The following is an 18,331-nucleotide window of genomic DNA, read 5'->3' as shown; positions in this document are numbered from 1 at the left end:
CTGCGCGTGCCTACACCCCTGCAACTTTCAAGCAGGCTCCTCACCTACCCCCAGAGCCTCCCTTGCACTCTAGCCCAGATTCCTGGAGGGAGACTGGAGGGCCTCAGCTCAGGCGGCGGCCCTCTGTTGGTCCCCTAGCTCCAACCCAGGCAGGAGAAGAACTTCACTGTAAAGATCCGACCGACAGATGTTCTCAGGGTTAGGTCAGCAGGGCCCTTGGCCTGGGCTATCCTCAGCCCCCACTTCGGGGCCTGATCCATGTTCCAAGCTGCAGCCCATCAGGGGTCCTGGCACCACAGCTCAGTGCCTCACTACAGCCAGAGCCCAGTCTGTCCCAAATGTCCTTCACTGGTCCCTGGCCGGCCCCCTGCCTTGGCTCCCAGCCCTGCTCCTGGCCTCTCTGGGCCAGGGCAGTGCGGACCCATGAATCCCAAGCTCACTCTATCTCCAGGGGTCACCAACCTGTGCCATAGCCTGGGGGGAAGCAGAAGGTGGGTGGGGGATGCGGATGCTGGGACATGACACTGGTTCTAGGCCTGGAAACCCAAGAAGGACGTGGTGACCTGGCTACACCTGGCTGGGTCCCTCCCTCCACCATAACTGAGCACAGTGTTGCCTCTGCTCAAAGCCTGTCCTTGCTGGCAACAGTCCAGGCGGGGTAAACCTGAAAGCTTTGACCTGGGTGGTGGCCCGTGACCCTCTTAGATGCAGGGGGGAGCGGCCATCCAGGAGCCAGCTCTGACAGGCCAAGCTGTGGGGCACCAGCCACTCCTGCTGATCTTATCAGGGCCTGCCGCAGGCGCCACGAGATGGAGAACCTGTTTCATGCAGCCTGCACCCATCGTGGGAGCCAGCAAGTAAGTGGATAAGCCCCCAGGATAGGAGCCTGGTGCAGCTGCGTCCTGTCCCAGCACCCCACCTAAACCACCAGCCCACCACACCAGGGGCCCCCGCCTAGAGGCCAGCCCCCACCACCGGTGAGGGCACTACCTTGTAGAGTGTGTTGCGGATGATCTCGATGTTCATCTCATCAAGGTCCTGCTCTGAAATGCAGTCTTGGAAAAAGGCCGCTGGGGAAGAAAGACGTGGGGGTGAGGGGGGGTGACTGGATTCAGCCTAGGCGAGAATCCAGCTGCTGTTCAGCGACCCCTGCAGGGCACAGAGGGCTCCTGCCACAAGGCCTGACTGCCTAGGGGTTGGGGGCCTCCTCAACCCCGCCTGGGCAATTGCCTTGGAAGTGGCAGAAGCAATACTCGGGGCCATGTGCACTGACCTGAGCTTCTCCTGCATCCCTGCTCCTAAAACTGATTTATAAAGAGGCGGCCAGCCATAACATGATCTAATCGCCTCTGGGGCAGACCCAAGTTCAGACCATGCCAAAGACAGACTTGCATAAGAGGCCATGACATCCTCCTTCCTTAAGGGGCAGCTGTGGATTTGGGGTCTGATGCCCACAGATCTGCAACCCCTGGGAGGGCCGGGGGCCCACATTTGGGAAACCAGCCTCTTTCTCTTTCAGACAAGGAATGAGCTGGGTGGGCATGGACCAGTGACCCAGAGGGCCACTGTTGGGCTGAAAGTGGAGGCCAGAGCAGGACAGAGCCCCCTCCCCTGACAGGGGCCCTCAGACTCACTGGTCCGTCTCTTCTTTAAAGATGGAGAAACTGAGAAGCCACAAACAGCCCAGAACCAGCCCAGAGTTCCTGGGAGAGTCTATGGCAGATATGCCCAGCAGGTAGGGCTCAGGCCTCTTAGTACAGAAACAAGTGCAGCTTGTAACCCAGTGGTTTAACCCTGGAGGCTTCCCGGAGGTGGTGCCCTGGGGGCTAGGATTGGGCCTATGAGGGCACTAGCTGGTGACAGCCTTAGTGCCTTCTCCCTAGCCTCCAAGACAGGCAGGAGCCAGCACTGCCTAGGCAGGGCCCTGCAAGAAGCTCCCAGTTCCCCTTCCTTTCTTGGCCTCTGACACGAACCCTGCATCCTGCCGGACACTGCCTGACCTGGCCCCTGGGACCTGCTCTGTGGAGGCTAGTGAAGCTATTTGCTTCCCTCCTCTGCCTCACAGGCAGCCAGCCACTCTGGCCCAGCTTGGGGCCACAATCGAGCACAGTTTGAGCTCCCAAGACTCTGAGGGACCCGGGCCTCTCCCCTCTCCATGAGCTCCGCCCTCCCCTGCATCCTGAGAAATTGGCCAGTTTCACAAAGTTACATGCTCCGAGTCAGGCCCTGGGGGTAGCCTGCCTGGCCCAGCAAAAGCAACAGGAAAGGAGCAGAAAGCAGGGTGAGAGAATGAGAGGGAAGTCTACGCAAAGATAAAGATAAGCAGCAAGGGGCAGGCCTCCCTTTCTGGCTCAGCATCATCCCCCAGGGGTGCCCACAGGAACCCTGCATGGAGGCGCTGCCCCCCCGCCTCGCCCCTCCGCCCCAGTGGCTCACCCAGGGGCGTGTCCACCAGAATGGCATTGTAGAGCTCGGCAGGCGTCTGTGCAATGTTCACAGCCTCCATCTGCTCAAAGCTGCCTAGCGGGTGGCACTTGGGCACAAGTTCGGCGATAGAGCGCTGGTGCAGCGTGCCCGTGATGAGCAGGATGACATTGTCAATCATGTAGCTGTAACTGCGAGAGGCACACAACAGCAGGGAAGCCGGTCAGGGAGGGGGGTCTGCAAGTCCTCGACCAGCACTGCACCCTGCCCCCACGTGCACAGGTCCCCGGCCCCTCCATGGTGATGCCGCCTCGAGGATGCTCCACTGGCTCACCTCCTTGCCCAGGTGCACCCCTATATTCCAGCGCCAGGAGTCCAGGACACACAAGGCCCCTCCCTTGGGGGTGTGGCACAGATCATGCCCCCTTCAGTGGTTGGGAACAGGTAACTACCCCACGGTGTGAACAGTTCCGGCAGGGCACAAGGAGGGGGCTGCGAGGCCAGCCTGGAGGATGAAAGAACTGGGAGATGAAAGTGTGTTCTGGGAAGAAGAAACAGCGTGTGCAAAGGCCTGGAGGCATTCATGAGTGCCTGCCGCATTCGAGGAACTGGGCACAGATCAGGGCTGGCAGAGGGAGGGAACCAGGCTGGTGCAGCCAGCAGGCTGGGGCCTGGACACGGGTACTCCAGGCCAGGCTCAGGGCCCTGACTGCATTTTGAGTGCTAGGGATCCATGAGCAGGACGTAGGCAGGGAGTCCCACAGTCCCATTAGGGTCAATCTGGCTGCTGGGTGGGGAAGGCCTGGGGGTGGTTAGCAAGGAGAGAAGAGGCTGAGGGGTAGAGTGGGGAGAGAGCAGAGAAGGAGGCAAGGCCAGAGGGAGCCAGTGGGAGGGCCCCTGTGAAGGAGGGCCCCAGGTCCGGCAGAGATGAAACAGGTAGATAGCTGCCCTGTGCAGCCCCACTCCAAAGGCAGGGCACCACCTCCTCCTGCGCAGGAGGAGGCCTCCCCAGAGGCCAAGGCCAGGTATCCAGCCAGGAGGCCTGGAGGAGACCCAGAGGCCTGGAGGCAGGGCTCAGGTCATCCCAGGCCGAGGCTCCTCTGGCTCTGCGCTCTGGAGAGCGCATGGGCAGCAGAGGGGGCTATGGAGCTGGGGAGGGTGGGGTGGCCCACTGCAGACTTGGCAAGTTTAAGACAATGCCACAAAGGAGCTGAGGCAGAGCCGTGTAGTCGCCTCTGTGGGCACAGGGTGAAGACGGGAGAAGGCCCCAGGCACAGTCAGGTGGCAGTGACCACAACATTCCTCCAGCCTGTCACCAGTGATGAACTCGGGGAATAAGGGAGCGGATGAGGCCCGGGGGGCGGGGCACCACTGCAGGGTCAGAGCCGGGGTGGAGGCTTCTGCCCTGAACAGCCACTGAGCACAGGTCTGGCCCTAGCTTTTCAGTGGCCTGCAGATCGGCCCCTGTCCTGGGAAGGCTGAAGCTGTCCACAGAAGACCCCTGGTGAGCGGTGGCCCTAAATACCAAGAGAAAAATGGGAAAGGGGTGGCCCAGGCCTCAAGTCAGAGGTCCAGCCACGTGGGGAGCTCCCACAAGGCCCTCCAGGAAGGCGGCAGGAGGAAGTCACAGCTCCTTGTCCTGGCCTGACCCCCACTCCCCCTGCTTACTGCGCCCTCCCTCAGCTCTCACCCAGCCCAGCGCCCTGCTGCAACCTCTGCTCTCCTGAGCTTGGGGCCAGGCAGCTGCCCTCTCTCCGCCCCCAAACCGGCTGGGTCAGCAATAGGATGTGCACTGAGAAGAGACAGGCCCCCCCTTCTCAAACTGAGAGCTTCAAGCAGGGCTCATTTGTAGTTGCAAGCCAAGAAGCCCAAATGGCCAGCCTTCTGCCCCTGACCTGACAGAGCTGGCAGAGCAGAGGGAGCTCAGAGACAGCTCGCTAGAGCTCTGTGCCTTGGCCTCCAGCCCAAGCCTGCATCCCCTCCACCCTAGACAGCATCCCTCGTTCTCAATGCCTCCAGAATCTCACGTAGCACAGTAACACAGGACTACATGTCACCTCCCGCAGCCCTCTACCTGCATCCCATCCAGCCCCACTCCAGCCATCCTGTTCCCCAAGACAGCCACAAAGACCCCCGCCCCCACCCTGAAGATGCTCTTCTACACTCTCACAACCCTTTGGACAGGGATAGGGGGCAGAACATACTTCTTAGGCCTTTATTATCCTATTGATCCCCAAACCACCAGCATCAGCAACCCCACTGTCCAAAAAAAGAAGAGAGAGTACAGGCACTCAGCCCTGCCATGCCACTGGGCAGTTGAGCTCTATGTCCCCATTTCCAGGGTCCCCATGCCCTGGCACTCCACTCCCCATCTAGCCTTGTCTTCTCAGAGGGATCCCCACAAGCCAGTTTTCTTTCTCTAAACCTCCCCACTCCTTGTGTCCACAACTCAGGGTATCTGTTTATGTTGGGGGTGGGCTGGGGTCAGGGTCCAGGAGAGGCACTCATACTCCTCAGGGTCCTGGTGGCGACTCAGGGGAGAGCCCTGCGGGAAGACTCTACCATCCCGGCTTTGCTGTTTGCCCTCCAATGGTGTGAAACAGGCCAGCTGTGATTCACGTTTCAGGCCTGAGAGCAGACGTGGGGGCTAGTGGTAGCAACCCCTAGCTACCCCCAGCCTCTCCTGCTAGAAGTCCTGGCTGGGCACCAAGGAAAATCCTGAGCCAATTAAGGGCCACTTCTGATCACATATCCCCAGCCCCTTCCAGGGCCCCATTCTAACCCAGGCTAGGCCAGTCTTGGATAATCCTGTGCCAGGCCCCATTCTTCCCTCTCCCTGAGTCAACGACAAGGTTGCTGCAGAAGCAGCCCCTGCTTTTCTCCTCGGTCCAGTGAGAGTCAGAATCGTCTTTCCTGGGAGAAAAGAGGCAGAGCAGGCCTGGCAGAGATGGTGCTGGCTGTTTGCTTCTCCCCCAAGGCCAAGGCCTTCAGCAGGCAGGGAAATCCTCCTCCTCCTCGCCTGGCTTCAGCAGCTGCCTCCCTGCCCCCAGAAAGCCACTCCACCAATCCTCCCCTCATTTGGCCTCAACAGGAGAAAATGAGGTTCCAGCTGGTCAGCATCTCCCTCCAGAGGAAGACAGCTGGGGAGTGGACAGGCGGCTGCCCGCCAGGCCAAAGAGGCCCTTGTGGGGTGGGGATTGGGGAGTCTGTATTCCTCTGCCCAGAGGCCCTCCCTCACCCTGAGCCTGTAAGACTCAGCTTGGGCCCACAGAAGTCTCGGGTTGGGGTTTAGGAAGCCCTTCTTCCAAGAAGTCTTCAGAGCCCCTAGCCAAGCCTGGTCCCTCTGCTGCACCCTTTGGCGCCACCTGCTGGAGCATGGCTTGCTTCCATGTTCTCATCATCTTGGCCCTGGGGGCTGGCCTGGCACTGGTGAGGAGCCCCCGATGGCTAGGTACCTCTGCCAGTCTGTCCATCCTACAGCTCCCAGCAGAGGCTGCTCCTAAACAGTACTTGTGCTCAGTCACATCAGAGTCCTGCAGGGCCCTGCCCAGGGCAGAAGGTGTACAGAGATATCAAGTCGTGGCCACAGCATACTACCTGCCAAGCCACAGTCTCCCCTCTGCAATCAGGATAACCAAAATGCAGCCCACAGCAGAGCTAATGAGTCCCTCACCTTATCATCAAAATCCTGCCCCTCCTCAGAGGCCCAGCTGGGTCTTCGCACTTGACCTAAGCCTTCTGGGACTTGAAGAGCTCCTGTGAGCTCTCCCTCAGTCTCCGGAAAAGAGTGTCACTGCTGGCTCACTCTCAAGGCCGGAGACAGGTCTAATGCAGGCCCAGAAACCATGGCAGGTCTAGAGCCCCAGCTGTAGAGACCCTGCTGGGACCCAAAAACAGTGGTTGTAAAAAAAGAGGGCCAGAGGGCCAGGAGAGGAGGTAACCTGATAGGGAGTAACCTAAGGTAACCCGATGCCTCTGTGGCCCGTGGCGCATAAAGTTCTGGGGAGAATGGCAGGTACGCTAAAAGGCCCGCTGGGTACTGGAGGCCACTGTCCTGGGACAAAGCCTCCTTCCAGCTACCCACTCCAGCTGGTGGCACTGAGGTCCCTGGTACAGAAGAAAGATTGGACCTCACCTCTCCCAGATGGTGCCACTTACCAGGCCCAAGCTCTGCCAACAGGTACCTGGCCGCCGCTCAAGGGGGAAGGCATCCTCCAGGGAGGCTCACTCATCTAAAGACAAAGCCTCTGAGGCCCACTTGAAACTTCCCAGAGACCAGACTCACCTCCCACAAGCAACTGTCCCAGCTACCCTTTCAGGGCCTACTCTCCTATGGGAAGCCGTCATGGAATGGCCTGGATCAAGATGCCCCTCCCAGTGCCAAAAGAGCCTAATAGAGGCTCCAACCCAAGTCTCAAAGCAAGTTAATGGCTCGGCCCAGAGAGGACCCTTGGTACAGTGACATATTACGTTTATCGCCATGAAATTGAGCGAAATCGTTTCAAGACCACATGACCGATGACAGCCTACTTCCCAGATTCTCACTTGCTCAAGGCCTGTCTGCCCACCAGACAGCTGCCTCTGCTCTCACCACCCATTCTCCTGAGCAGCCTCTCTAACCCCACATGACCCTGCAGTCCTCTTCATGCCGGGAAGCCTCCTATGACCCTGGCTCTCTTTGTAGCAGCTGCCCACAGGCCCCTGCAGAAGCTGTCACACCACCACCAGCACCCACATCCCACTGCATTCACACGCCCCTCCCTCTTGGCGCCGGGCCTAGCCCAGAGCTGATACTGGTCATGTGTGTTGGCCAAAGGGATCTACAAAACCATGGGACCCCTGTCTTTCACCATGGGAGGGCAGAAAAGGCCTTGACCTCCTTCTTTTTGCACACCTTCAGTGACAAGGAACCCATCACCTCCTGGGGAATCCTGTTCCCGCCACCCAGGGGCAGCTCTGGAGGCAACTAAGAGACTCTGAGGGATGGAGCCAAGTTGATCTCTCGTGGTGGTCCCAACCTCCACCCCAGTGGGGCCAGCTTTGTCTGTGGACAATGATGGCACTGTTCCTTCAAGTAGTAACACCCAGGATGGAGCCACCAGCAGACGCTTCCCCTCCCTGAGGTAACCACACTCTCCTCTCTGGTTACATTCCTCTGGACATCCCTAGGATTGGAGGCTCCATGCTCCAGCTGCTCAGGACATGTATGGTTCCCTTGGACCAGAAGCCCCCCTCCTCTAATTCTTCCTGTAAACACCCTTCCCCTCAGCCACACAGCCACCTCCTCAGAGAAGCCAGGTGTGAGTTCCCCGTCTCGGGGTCCTGCCCTGGACGGGCCCTGGCCCCGACGGAAGGGATCCCCTCTTTCTGCAACACTGTGGGATGACCCAGAAAGGAGGAAGGGGAGGAGGTGGAGTGGAGGCCAAGAGCAGACAGGGAGGCAGGAGTGAAATAGCAGAGATGCTGTGGGAGTGAGGGTGAGAGGGCCGTGGCTCCTGATGAGGCCTGGAAACCTTGCCACGTAAAGGTCAGCGGTGACCTTGGTCAGGGCCTTGTGGTGAGTGATGGGAGGGCTGGGAGCAGACTGGGGACGCAAAGGATGGGCAGGGCTGGGCGCAGGGGTGAGAGAACAAAGAGTGTGTGTAAAAGAATAGGCCTCAGGAGGTGGGGTTTTAACGGTGTGAGAGATCTGCACTGTTCAGGTGCTGATAGGAAGAACCTGGAAGTGGAAGGTGGCTGTACAGACAGGTGAGTACATGTGAGTGGCCAGTCAGGGTCCAGGGAGTGGGGTGAGGGGGCTCGGGACTCTGGCAGAAGGACCCAAGAGAAGAGGGAGCCTCTGCCTTCGGGTCAGGGTTGGGGACACAGATGCGGTGCTGGAAGGTGACTGGTTTCTACTGTCTCCATGGAGGAGGGTGAGCCATCTGCCCAGAGAGAAGGCTGGGGGCAGGAGGGGAGTGATGTGCAAGACGGTGAGGTGCTCTCCCAACCTTGGCGGGGGGCTGCGGGGTGCTGGGTAGGGAGGGCAAACGGCCGGCCGGGCAAAGACAAGCCGAGGCCAGCTCTGCTGGTGAGCAGCACGTCTGGCAGCAGGGATCACCGCGCAAGGCCGGCTTCCCCAGCTTTGCTCCAGGCTGTGGAGGTGGGGGAGGGCGCCTCCAGGCCAGAGGCTGCTGGGATTCCTCCAGGGCTGGGGGGCTGCCAGCCAGGGCGGGACCAGAAGACGGGCAGCCAAGAGAGCTGCAGATGCTGGCAGAAGAGTGCTCAAATGATGGGCCAGGGAACCTCAGCTGGGGAGGGAGAAAAATGAAGACAGAAGGGGCAACAGGGGAGGAAGCAAGGCCCAGTGTCCTGCTAAGTCCGGAACCCGCGTCCCACAAGGGACTGAGAGTGGGCTGGAGGGCCTGACTCGGCGGGGGGCTGACTCAGCGATTTTGGGGTGGAACAGTTCCAGTAGTGACATGGCCTTGGGTAGCCATCGGTGGGAGCGGCTGGAGTGGAGAGCAGAGGAGTGGGTCACTGGAGATGACGAGGTCATAGAACGAGCAGCCACAGGCTCAGACAGGCTGACACGTGGCTGCTGAGCTCTTCCTGAGTGAGGGCAGGAATGAGGAGATGGGAAGACTTAAGCCACGATCACCCATGAATGGAAGGGGCGGGGAAGTGACGGCCTGCCACAGGACAGTGCTTGGCTGCTTTAAGCACGCTTGCTGCTTGCAGCCAACCTCCAGCAAAGAGCTGGCAGCCGTGCGGCCTCAGTCACGCTCGGAGCCCTCTCCAGTTTCATGGCCTGGCAGGCTGCGACCAAGCCTCTAAGGGTACCAAGAAAGGCCAGGAGCTAGCTGCACAGGCAGGTGGCCAAGCGGGCAGTGAGATGGATGACAACTGCCCTCTGACCACTGGCATGGGTCAGGCCTCCTCTGGCCAGCCTAGCTGGCAAGGCCAGAACATTCATCAGGAAGCTGAAAGAGCCTTGTGCAAACAAGGTGAAGGCTGGGCTCTGGCAATACATGCATTGCTTCCTGGTATGTCCCCAGCTCTGGCCTTGGGGCAAGGGATACCGCAGGCCCAGGACAGGGGGCTGACTGACACATGGGACGCTCCAGCGTGACCCCCAACTCAGCAGCACAAGACATGCCCCATCTCTGGCCTCCTGCCCCAGAAGGACCATGTCATGTTGTCTGTACCTTGACCAGAGCCAGGGAGGTGCGATTACAGGCCCAGCCAGGATAGCAAGAAGGCCCCAAGAAAGGAGACCTGTGGCCGGGAAAGAGACTGCTTCCCAGCCTGGGCAGGTTCCCCGAGCCTTTCAAGGGTCCCAGCCTGTGGCCTCCACCCAAGGAGGGAGCCCTTCTGCAGAGCTGCAGCCCCTCCTTGAGCAAGTGGATCTTGAGTAGGTGGCTTCTCTTTGCTAGGGGTGAGAAGCAGGGCAGGCAGGAAGCACCGAGCCAGGCAGGTGTGCCAGGTGCCAGGGAGGCGGGTGGGAGCACCAAAATCAGGGAATGGTAAAAGCTCAACAGTGCCCAGAAGAGTACCTGGAAATGCTTCCCCACAACACACACTCACACACTCCACTAACACAGTGCACACTCATTTAAGCTAGCCACCAGTCACACCTCTGGGGCCATCTCTTGGTTCACCAGGCTTGGCTCCTGGCTCCTGGGCTATCCTGGCAGAAGGAGCCTCTCTAGCTCCATTTCCACAGGCATACCTGGCAAGCAGGGGCTGCCTCATCCACGTGCCCCTCCCCCTCAGCTTGCAGGACCTAGGGGCCTTTCTTCTGCTCAGCTTCTCCAGGAGCTTAGTGGAGGCAGGGCTACACCCAACGGTTAGACAGTGGGGAAGCCAGGCAGTCAAGGGTCATAAGCATGGGGGCCTGGGGAAATGGGAAAGGCAGCCAGGTGTTCAGCCTCCCCCTTCTCCCTAAGACCCAAGGCCATGGACAGAGAAGATGGAGAATGGGCCTCAGCTCAGACAGGGCCGGAGGGCCTGACTGGTGCATTCCAAGAACCTGGCTCTCCAGAGCTCCGCCCATGCCCTTAGCCCTGACCCCAGGATGGGAAGTGGGGACCTAGCAGTCCTCAGTGTGCATGCTGCAGGGTGAGGGAGGAAAAGTGCTCCCATCATCCTTGGTCTCCCCACCCCAATCTCTGTAATGCCAGGGGTACAGGGAAAAGGACTTCACCCAACACGACAGTGTGGGACACTCTTGCCTGCCCACCAGCTTCCCAGGCAGCAGTGAAGTGGCTGGTGGTGTCCCGGAGGCCCAGGGTTGCCGAACGGCCAGCGCAGCCACATAGCCCAGGAAGACCCTGCAGGCAGCTGGCCTGAGCCCACGCTAGACCAGCTGCACCAGGCGCAGCTACGCTGCCCAGAGGGACGGGAAGGCACTCCAGGGCACACTTACGTAATGAAGTCCAGGAAGCTGGCGAGTGGCTCATAGGCGTGGTTCCTCATGTGGCGGAACTCCACCACCATCTTCTCCTTAAGCCGGTCATCAATAACTGACACAGTCAGCGGCGAGGCCTCATTGGCCAGGAAGTTGCCGTAGTCAGTGCTCTGCAGGTGCAGCTTCAGGTCTGAAAGCCGAGGCAGGGGGTGGGGGGGTGAGGGTTGGCCATGCTGAGCCTCCCCAGCTCCCCAAGACCCCATCCCCACCCGGACTCTGGGCCCCAGTCTCTCCCCTAGAGTTGTGGCCTGCTGCTAGCCTGACCTCGTGTCCCCGACTTCACCTCCCTGTTGGCTCAGGGCCTACTCCAGGGCAGTCAGGCCAAGGCTCCAGAGATGTCCCAGACCCTTGGGCCATGAGCCAGTACACTGGGCCTCAGAGGCCAAGCACAAGTAGAACAACTGTTCCTCCAAAGGACAAGAAGGCCTGGGAAACCCCAACCCCGGGTGCCATTTACACCCCATTGCCTTTGAGGCCCTTCTGTATGGTGGGCTCTGGGATGGCCTTAACCTAGAGCAGGGTAAGACGTGGGCCCTGCCCTCCAGAGCCTCAGGGCTAGAAGAGCAAGTCAACACACCCTGGGCAGAAACAATGCATATAAAATAAAGGAGGCAGGACTTGAGTGGACACCAAGATAGGACTGAGACGGTGAGAGAACATGCCAGGCTGGGCCTTCCCTGTCCCTCTGCCTAGAAAGTAATGCTCTCTCCTCAGACATCCCCTCTTCAAAGACCTCTCCTGCAGCCTCACCACCCTGTCCCTTCACGTGTGCCGCTCTTCTTCGTAACACTGTTCCACCCGTCACAGGACCCATAAGCTCCATGATAGCAGGGATCTGGGGCCACTGCAGTGTCCCAGGGCCTAGAACAGAGTATATTCTGGTGCGTTTTCATGCTCAGTAAATAACTGGGGAATGGACAAAAGTCTGGGGAGAGTGTTGGTGAGGACAGCAGGTGGGTTTAGTCCTGGATTTTGAAATGGGGGACACTGTAGCAGCGACAGCAGTACCAAGGACAGTGGCCAAGAAGGTACCCATATGTGCGTGCGTGCGTGTATGAAGGCCCAACAGCCAAGGCCGGCTTCTGCTGTAAGGAATGACGTGTCTTCTGTCCCCTGGGGAGGCTGTCCAGGGGAGGACAGAAAGGGTATCACTCGTGAACATTTCCACAAGCCCCCCTGATCAAGCCTCCCTGTGTGTCTGTGGGCCTGGAGGGCCATGCTACCTGGGGCCACTTCAAAGGAAGGGTCAGTGTGGCATATAATTCCTTTGAAGTCCCTACCCCTGTACCCCATCAAGAGAAGAACGTTCCCAGCCTGGAGTCAGGGGTGCTAAAGGAGAGATGAAGGAGCAGGTGACAGGGGGAGGTGAGAGGGAGGGAGGGGCGTGTGCGCCCCTGGCTGAGATGTCTTCTCCCTGCAGCTCTGGGTGGCACCCAGGTGGCCGCCAGCACTCATGTCCTCTGTGGCTCCCGGGCCCTCATAGAGTAGACTTTAGCCTTGTGAAGCCTGCAGGAGGCCTTCACCATCTGCTGCTCTTGCCATCACCCTGCCACTCACATCTCCTTCTCTCCACAGCCACCCAAAAGTGGGACAGAACCGAGGGCAAGGGAGGGCAGGGAGAAGCCACCAGCCCCCTGCTTTACCCCATGGACCTTGCTGCCCTTGGCCCAGGAGCTGTGCACACTCTTACATCCTCACCCCAGGCTGTCTGCCACGAGTCCCTGCCCTGGGTTCCATTCTTCCCCATCCCTACCATGGTCTGGCCAAGGCCCACCTATGCTTATACTAAGGCATGGATGAGAGAAGGTGTTTTGCTCAGTGGCACTCAAGTTGTTGCAATGTTTAATTACCCATTGGGCTGTCAAAGAAAAATTCTTAGCCATAACTGATGGTTGCTGGAATAGTCCATCACCTTGTATTCCTACCTCTAGTAATGGGCTTTATGTGCCAGATTTTAACATCCTCGACCCTGGAAAAGCACAGAATTCTTTTTAAAAGAAACATGGTTTTACTTGCACACAACTGATCAGTTTTGAGGGATCGTTAATGCTCTCGAAGTGGTTTTTGTGGGTGTAAAACAGAGCGTGAGTATATGAACTGATCCCTCTTACTATAGTATTGAAGTTAATATACTTGTATCTATCACACATTGTGACGCTTGAAAAACAAAGTGGGCAAGGGGTTCTGGCCAGGGCACAGCAGGTGCTCAAATCCCCACTAGGGGAAGCTGCAGAGCTGACAGCAGCTGGAAGCCGGGGCTGGAATGTGGTGTTCTGGGTCAGACCGTCTAGTGCGGTAGCTGCCAGACCAAACCTGTTCGTTGATCCACCCAGCCACTGCAGCCAGCGAGAGCCCATCTCAGTCGAGAAGACTCCTTCCTCTCTAGCTCACAGCTGGGCCTGGAGGCCAGGGCAAAACCCAGTCCCCTTAGCAGGGCCCCTCATGCCAGTGACCCCACTATTCTCTGGGACAGCAAGTCCAGGCCCTGGGCCCCAGGCCAGCCTCCTGCCTCCTCCCCTCCAAAGCATCCTTGCATGTGCTGCTGGAGGCTTCCCTAAATGCTGTCCCCCTAGCCTCAGCTCTCCGGCAGTGTGCCCTGCCTCTGCCTTTCTAAACAGGGCTTCTCTTCGCTGGGAAGGCGCGCTCCACAGCTTCCCCACTGCCAAGTACCCTCCCCGCTCTCCAGCTCCCACTGACTCTCCATCCAATACACTGGTCAAGTGGGAGTCAGCACCCCAACACCAGGGGAAACCCAGACCCACTCTAACTGGAAACAGAGGGCTCCCTGCTGTGTATTTAGTCCCGTGCCAGGAGCAACATGTGCGCTGGACCTCCCAGCCATGCCCATTTCACAGACTTAGAAAAGAGCAATCAGAGGGAACATGAAACCTATACAGAGTCCCAGTCAGGTGTCGAGGGGCCGGGATGTGGATCAAACCTGGTGGATTCTGGTCTCCAGTTCTGGCCTCCTTTCCTCCCCCACCCTTTACATCCTTGACCACATTCTCCCACGGCCCTTGGCCCAGGGTGGGCTTTGCAGATATGGACCCAACTGCCTAGACAGACTTTAGTCCCAGAAAAGCTGGCAGGGGGCAGGGGGCAGAGGGCATGCTGCCCTCATGACCTTGGAGGCAGCCTGGACACTCGCTGCCCACCTGACATCATGCTCAGCAAGCCCCTCTGGTATCACCTGAGGCCACGTCTATTCCTAGAGAAGCCAGGAACTTGTGCATGTGAATGAGAGGGTCAAAGCTGAGGGGTGGGCTCTTCCTTGCCTGCTCCCACCCGCAGGGCTCAGCACAGGCCTGACAGCAAAGCCCCCGGGGCCTTGGCCCTGCGTTCTGCTGACGCTGCATCTGGGGAAGCTGTGGCTCCCAGGGGGGCTGGAGCACAGACAGCTGCCTGGTTTCTGCTGGCTTTTGTCAGATTGCGGCAAATGCAGGAGACTCTGCTGAGAATCCTGCCCAAGGCCCAAGGAGTCTTCCTTACCAGGAAATTCATTTTTTAAAGGCCCCCAGGGATGATGTCAAAGGGCCGTTCCAGACCACTTTCCCTGGCCAAGCCCTGCGTCTCCCTATGAACCAGGGAGAGGGGACAGCCTGCCAGCCAAGAAGGCGACTTGGAGGCAGGCAGGCTAGCCGATCCCTCTGCTTGGACCACACAGGGCTTCTGAACCAGCTCTGACCCTGTTCAAGCAACCTGGCGCCCAGAACCAGTTATGGGCAGCCCCAGGCCCTTCAGACAGTCCTCAGGGCTGGGAGGAGGCCCGCTAGAACCACCTCCTCCACCACCACCAGCAGCTTCCTGCGGGCTCTGAGGGACGCAGAGAAAGGGGTGTGCCTGGGGGTGGGGTCTAAACACAGGAGTAGAGGCCTGGAACTTGTTGAGAGCTTCGTGGGAGACCCAGCCCCCCAGCCCTGGCCCAGCCCCCAAGGGCGGCCAAGGATGCCAGGGGCTCTGGGAAGGCAGGGGCTAGTTCTACTCTGTGCCTCGAGCTCAGCAGCCTGACAGCCTCGGTGACAGCCCCTGAGAGCCCCAGACGTGCCGGGGCTGAGGCATGAGCAGTGTTCTGGTTAGCATACACTCAGGGGACCGCTCTGGTCTACCCACAAGCCCAGCTGTCTACCCCAAATCCTCCCATCCGTGGCCCAGCACCAGGAATGTCTGGCCGGCTTGGGAGCTCTCATAGCAAAAAGACTTCCTCAGAGGCTGATTTCTCATGTCCAAGAGGACGGTGATGCTATCAGGAAGTTCTCTCTGCAGTCTGACCTAAACCCCTCCTCAGAGGAAGCCCCCCAACTCAGTTTCCCAGTGCCTCCAGCCTCCCCTGAGAGCTCTGGGCTTGCTCCTCAGCACCCCTCACCCCACCCAGGACCTTCCCCTGCCTCCTCTGCTTCCCAGGGTCGCCTGTCCCAATATTACAGTGACTCTCCCCACAATTCCCATCTTCCGGTGCCACTCAGGCCTCCTCACCACCATGGTGCCCTCTTGCTGGCCTCCTGCCCCACGTTTTGGCTCCTGCTCCCAAGACCACTCTCACACCGTCACTAGAGTGAAGTCATCCAACTCCAGTGAGTCGTTGTCACCTTTACCCAGCGGCCTCTGTGGCCTCAGGGCTAGAGCCCTGCCTCCTCCCTACAGTCTGTGAAGCCCCACGCCCTCAACCCTAGCACCGCCCCAGCCTCAGTCATCAACTCTCTGCTCTACTGGTCCCATGCTCTCACTAGGGCGACTCGCCTATGATCTCCGTCCCAAGCGAGTGCTTCAGGGATGTCTACAGAATGCCCTCGGGAAAAAGCCCCTCAAGTGCAGGAAACAGGCCTGCTTCCTCAGCCAGAGGCCTCTGCCCTCCCTCTTCCATAGGGCACCACTGTCCTCCGTGAGTCTGCCTTTGTCAAAGATCATGGCCCTGGCTCCTGCAGGCTTCTGCTGAGCTCTCTGAAGTCCCCTGGGCAGGCTGCAGCCCCACCCACCCCGCACGGCTGTTCCTCCCCCGGCTCACAGCGCACACGAGAATCAAGCTGGCTCCACAGCTTCCCCGTCCCTTCACCCCCTGCCTACTCCTCAGCCCACGTCTTCCAGGTCGGGACCCCTCAGCAGCAGAGCCCTGGCCCCAGCTGACACCTCTGATGACCATCCAGCCCCTGATTAGCAAGAGGGCATGCGGACGCCTGGCCTGAGCAGCACTCCCTTCTCTGGGTGGGACAAAGTGTGGGCTTGGCAGCCAGTCCCAGCCAGGCCTTGAGCGGTGGCAGCTAGGCAGCCCCGTTCCCCATCCACTTCCTGAAACCCTTCCCAGATCCTGCCAGCCCCGAAAGTGATCTTCAGGCCATCCAGGACTCCCAGGGGCAGGCAGCACGTGGCCCTTACAGCCCCGAGCGGGAGCCCCTCCCCAAGGGCCCCAGGGAGACAGGAAGAAGGGAGGGCCTTGGCCCGTGCCAGGGGGCTGGTCCCACACTGGCCCCGGGGCCCAGCAGGCACACAGGCAGCGCCTGGCACAGCACCCCGGGCGGGGCAGCCCCCTGCTCTCCACTCACCCAGGGCCTCATGGCCCACAGGGGGGCCCGGCTGGCCAGCTGGCCGCGGAACAGTGTGAGAGGACAGTGTGTTCCCAGACTTCACTTCTGCTTTTCCAGAGGTCACTCAACGATGCTCTCCTGGGGAGCTCAGGGATTTTCAGGAATTGCGGCCCGCTGAGTAAAACCAGATGTGCAAATCTCCCTAGAGCCCAGCATGCCCACCCTGCCACTCCCTTCAAGGGTGCTGGGGCCCCTCGGAGCTTGTTCTACCACGGCCCTGCACCCAGGTGAGGGGTCTACTCTGAAGAGACTGAACTGGCTTCTACCTCCAGGGCTTGTTCTGCCCCAGATGCTCTCTAAAGCTGCAACTTCCAGGGGTTCAAAGCAGGCAAACTCGGACAGATGGACAGATACGGACAGATGGCCAGGCTGATGGCCCAATGGAGCCACAGCCCCGCCTCAGCAAATGTGCTGTGCCTGAGTCTCCTCCCCAGGCTCTGGGGGTGGCTGAGACCTCTTCTTCGTATCAGCTCCAAAGCAGATGTGTGCACTGGCTGGCTCTGCAGGGTCAGAGCACCACATCTGGAACTCCCCGAGTGGGAGCCACAGCACGGAAACCGTTAACCCGGGGTCTACCTGGGACCCGCAGCACAGACTAAGCATCCTTTTCACCCCCAGACCTCTGCCAGGGCCCAGCACAGGCCCCCTCCCAACCTCACGTAACACCAACCAACTAACCCTGAGTTCCAGCTCGTCCTACCAAATGCCAGCTCTTCCTCCACTCCCTCAGGTGCCGCCTGCCGTTCCCCTTCCAGAACCTCCTCACTGCCCACCCCTCCACCTGAGATGCCCATGGTCTCTTGCCCTGGCCAGTACAGATCTAGCGATCAGCCGTCAGCTGATGCATGCCGCAGCCCCTGCCCCCTGCCCCGCTCTGCAGCCCAGTTTTGCCAGATCACTGGTTTTGGACATTGCTCCTTAGGTGGCTGAGTGGGGCAGGGGAGTGAGAACCTGAGCTTTAGAGCCACAGTGACCTGGGTCCAAATCCTGTCCCACAGCTTGGCTCTGAGCAGCTTGTGGATCCCTCTGGATCCAGGCTCCTGGCCAGTCACCTGGTGAAAGGCTGTGCGGCGCCCGCCAGCCAGGGCACCAGTGACAGACGCTGAGCAGAGGCAGTGTTAGAACGGAGCGGTACGCACATAGTCCATCCCTCCAGGCAGACAGGATCCCAGCCAGAGCCTCTTAACCAGGACCCTCAGCACCAGTCAGGTGGTATGTGTTCTTGGCCCCAGCCTATTGCTCAGGCTGTCCTACTTGGTACTCTGATGAATGCCCCTGCCCTTCTTCCCCATGGTCTGTCCCGACCCTTTCCATCTGGCATATCCTCCTCCTCACTGTAAAGGCCATGGGGGGCCTTGTGCAGCAAGAGCATGCAAACACACAGGCCCCACTCTGCTGTCTCCGACGGAGGGAGGAACAGAACTGGCTCAACATCTGGGCCTCCTGTCCCCAAGCCCATGTCCCACTTCACCTACTAGCAAGACAATATAGAGCTTTGGGCAGCCCCGCAGACCTGGACAGAGGCTAGGACCCCAGCCTGCACCACCCACCACACCCTGAGCTGCTGTCCTGGGGGCCTTGGGAGCAGGCAGGAGGTGGTGCGGCCAACAGGCAGCTCCTGGTCCATGGGAAGCCCCCAGGCTGGCGGGCCAGCAGTCTCGGGAAGAACCTGGAGTCCGCTGCTGGCAGGGCCACATGCAAGTTACTGCGTCTCAGTTGGCGTGCGGCAGGGCCCCTGCAGGGAAAGGACAGAGAGTTCTCCTTCCATGGTCCCTGGACCACCATTTCGTTTCATGTTGGAGGCCTTTCAGTGAGGTAAGGCATTCACAGAGGGGGATGGGACTGATCCACAGAGGTGGTCCAGCGGACACCAGCGGCC

At 59.6% G+C, this 18,331-nt stretch overlaps 1 protein-coding gene across 1 annotated transcript in view; it reads right to left on the bottom strand.

Annotated features, from left to right (window-relative positions):
• Positions 1-18,331, bottom strand: part of ATP6V0D1 (ATPase H+ transporting V0 subunit d1) — a 38,173-nt gene that overhangs the window by 3,580 nt on the left and 16,262 nt on the right. Inside the window, exons 2-4 of the mRNA XM_035024984.1 lie at positions 10,832-11,003; positions 2,437-2,615; positions 991-1,070 (exon numbers count right to left, since the gene is read on the bottom strand). Coding sequence (XP_034880875.1) covers positions 991-1,070; positions 2,437-2,615; positions 10,832-11,003 — 431 coding nt within the window. The remainder of the gene's footprint in view (positions 1-990; positions 1,071-2,436; positions 2,616-10,831; positions 11,004-18,331) is intronic.

This window comes from Mirounga leonina, unplaced genomic scaffold (genome assembly GCF_011800145.1).
Source record: "Mirounga leonina isolate KUSES-001 unplaced genomic scaffold, KU_Mleo_1.0 Mir_180, whole genome shotgun sequence".
NCBI classification, from domain to species: domain Eukaryota; kingdom Metazoa; phylum Chordata; class Mammalia; order Carnivora; family Phocidae; genus Mirounga; species Mirounga leonina.
Note: the sequence above shows the minus strand (reverse complement) of the source record. Positions and strands in the feature narration are given on the sequence as shown.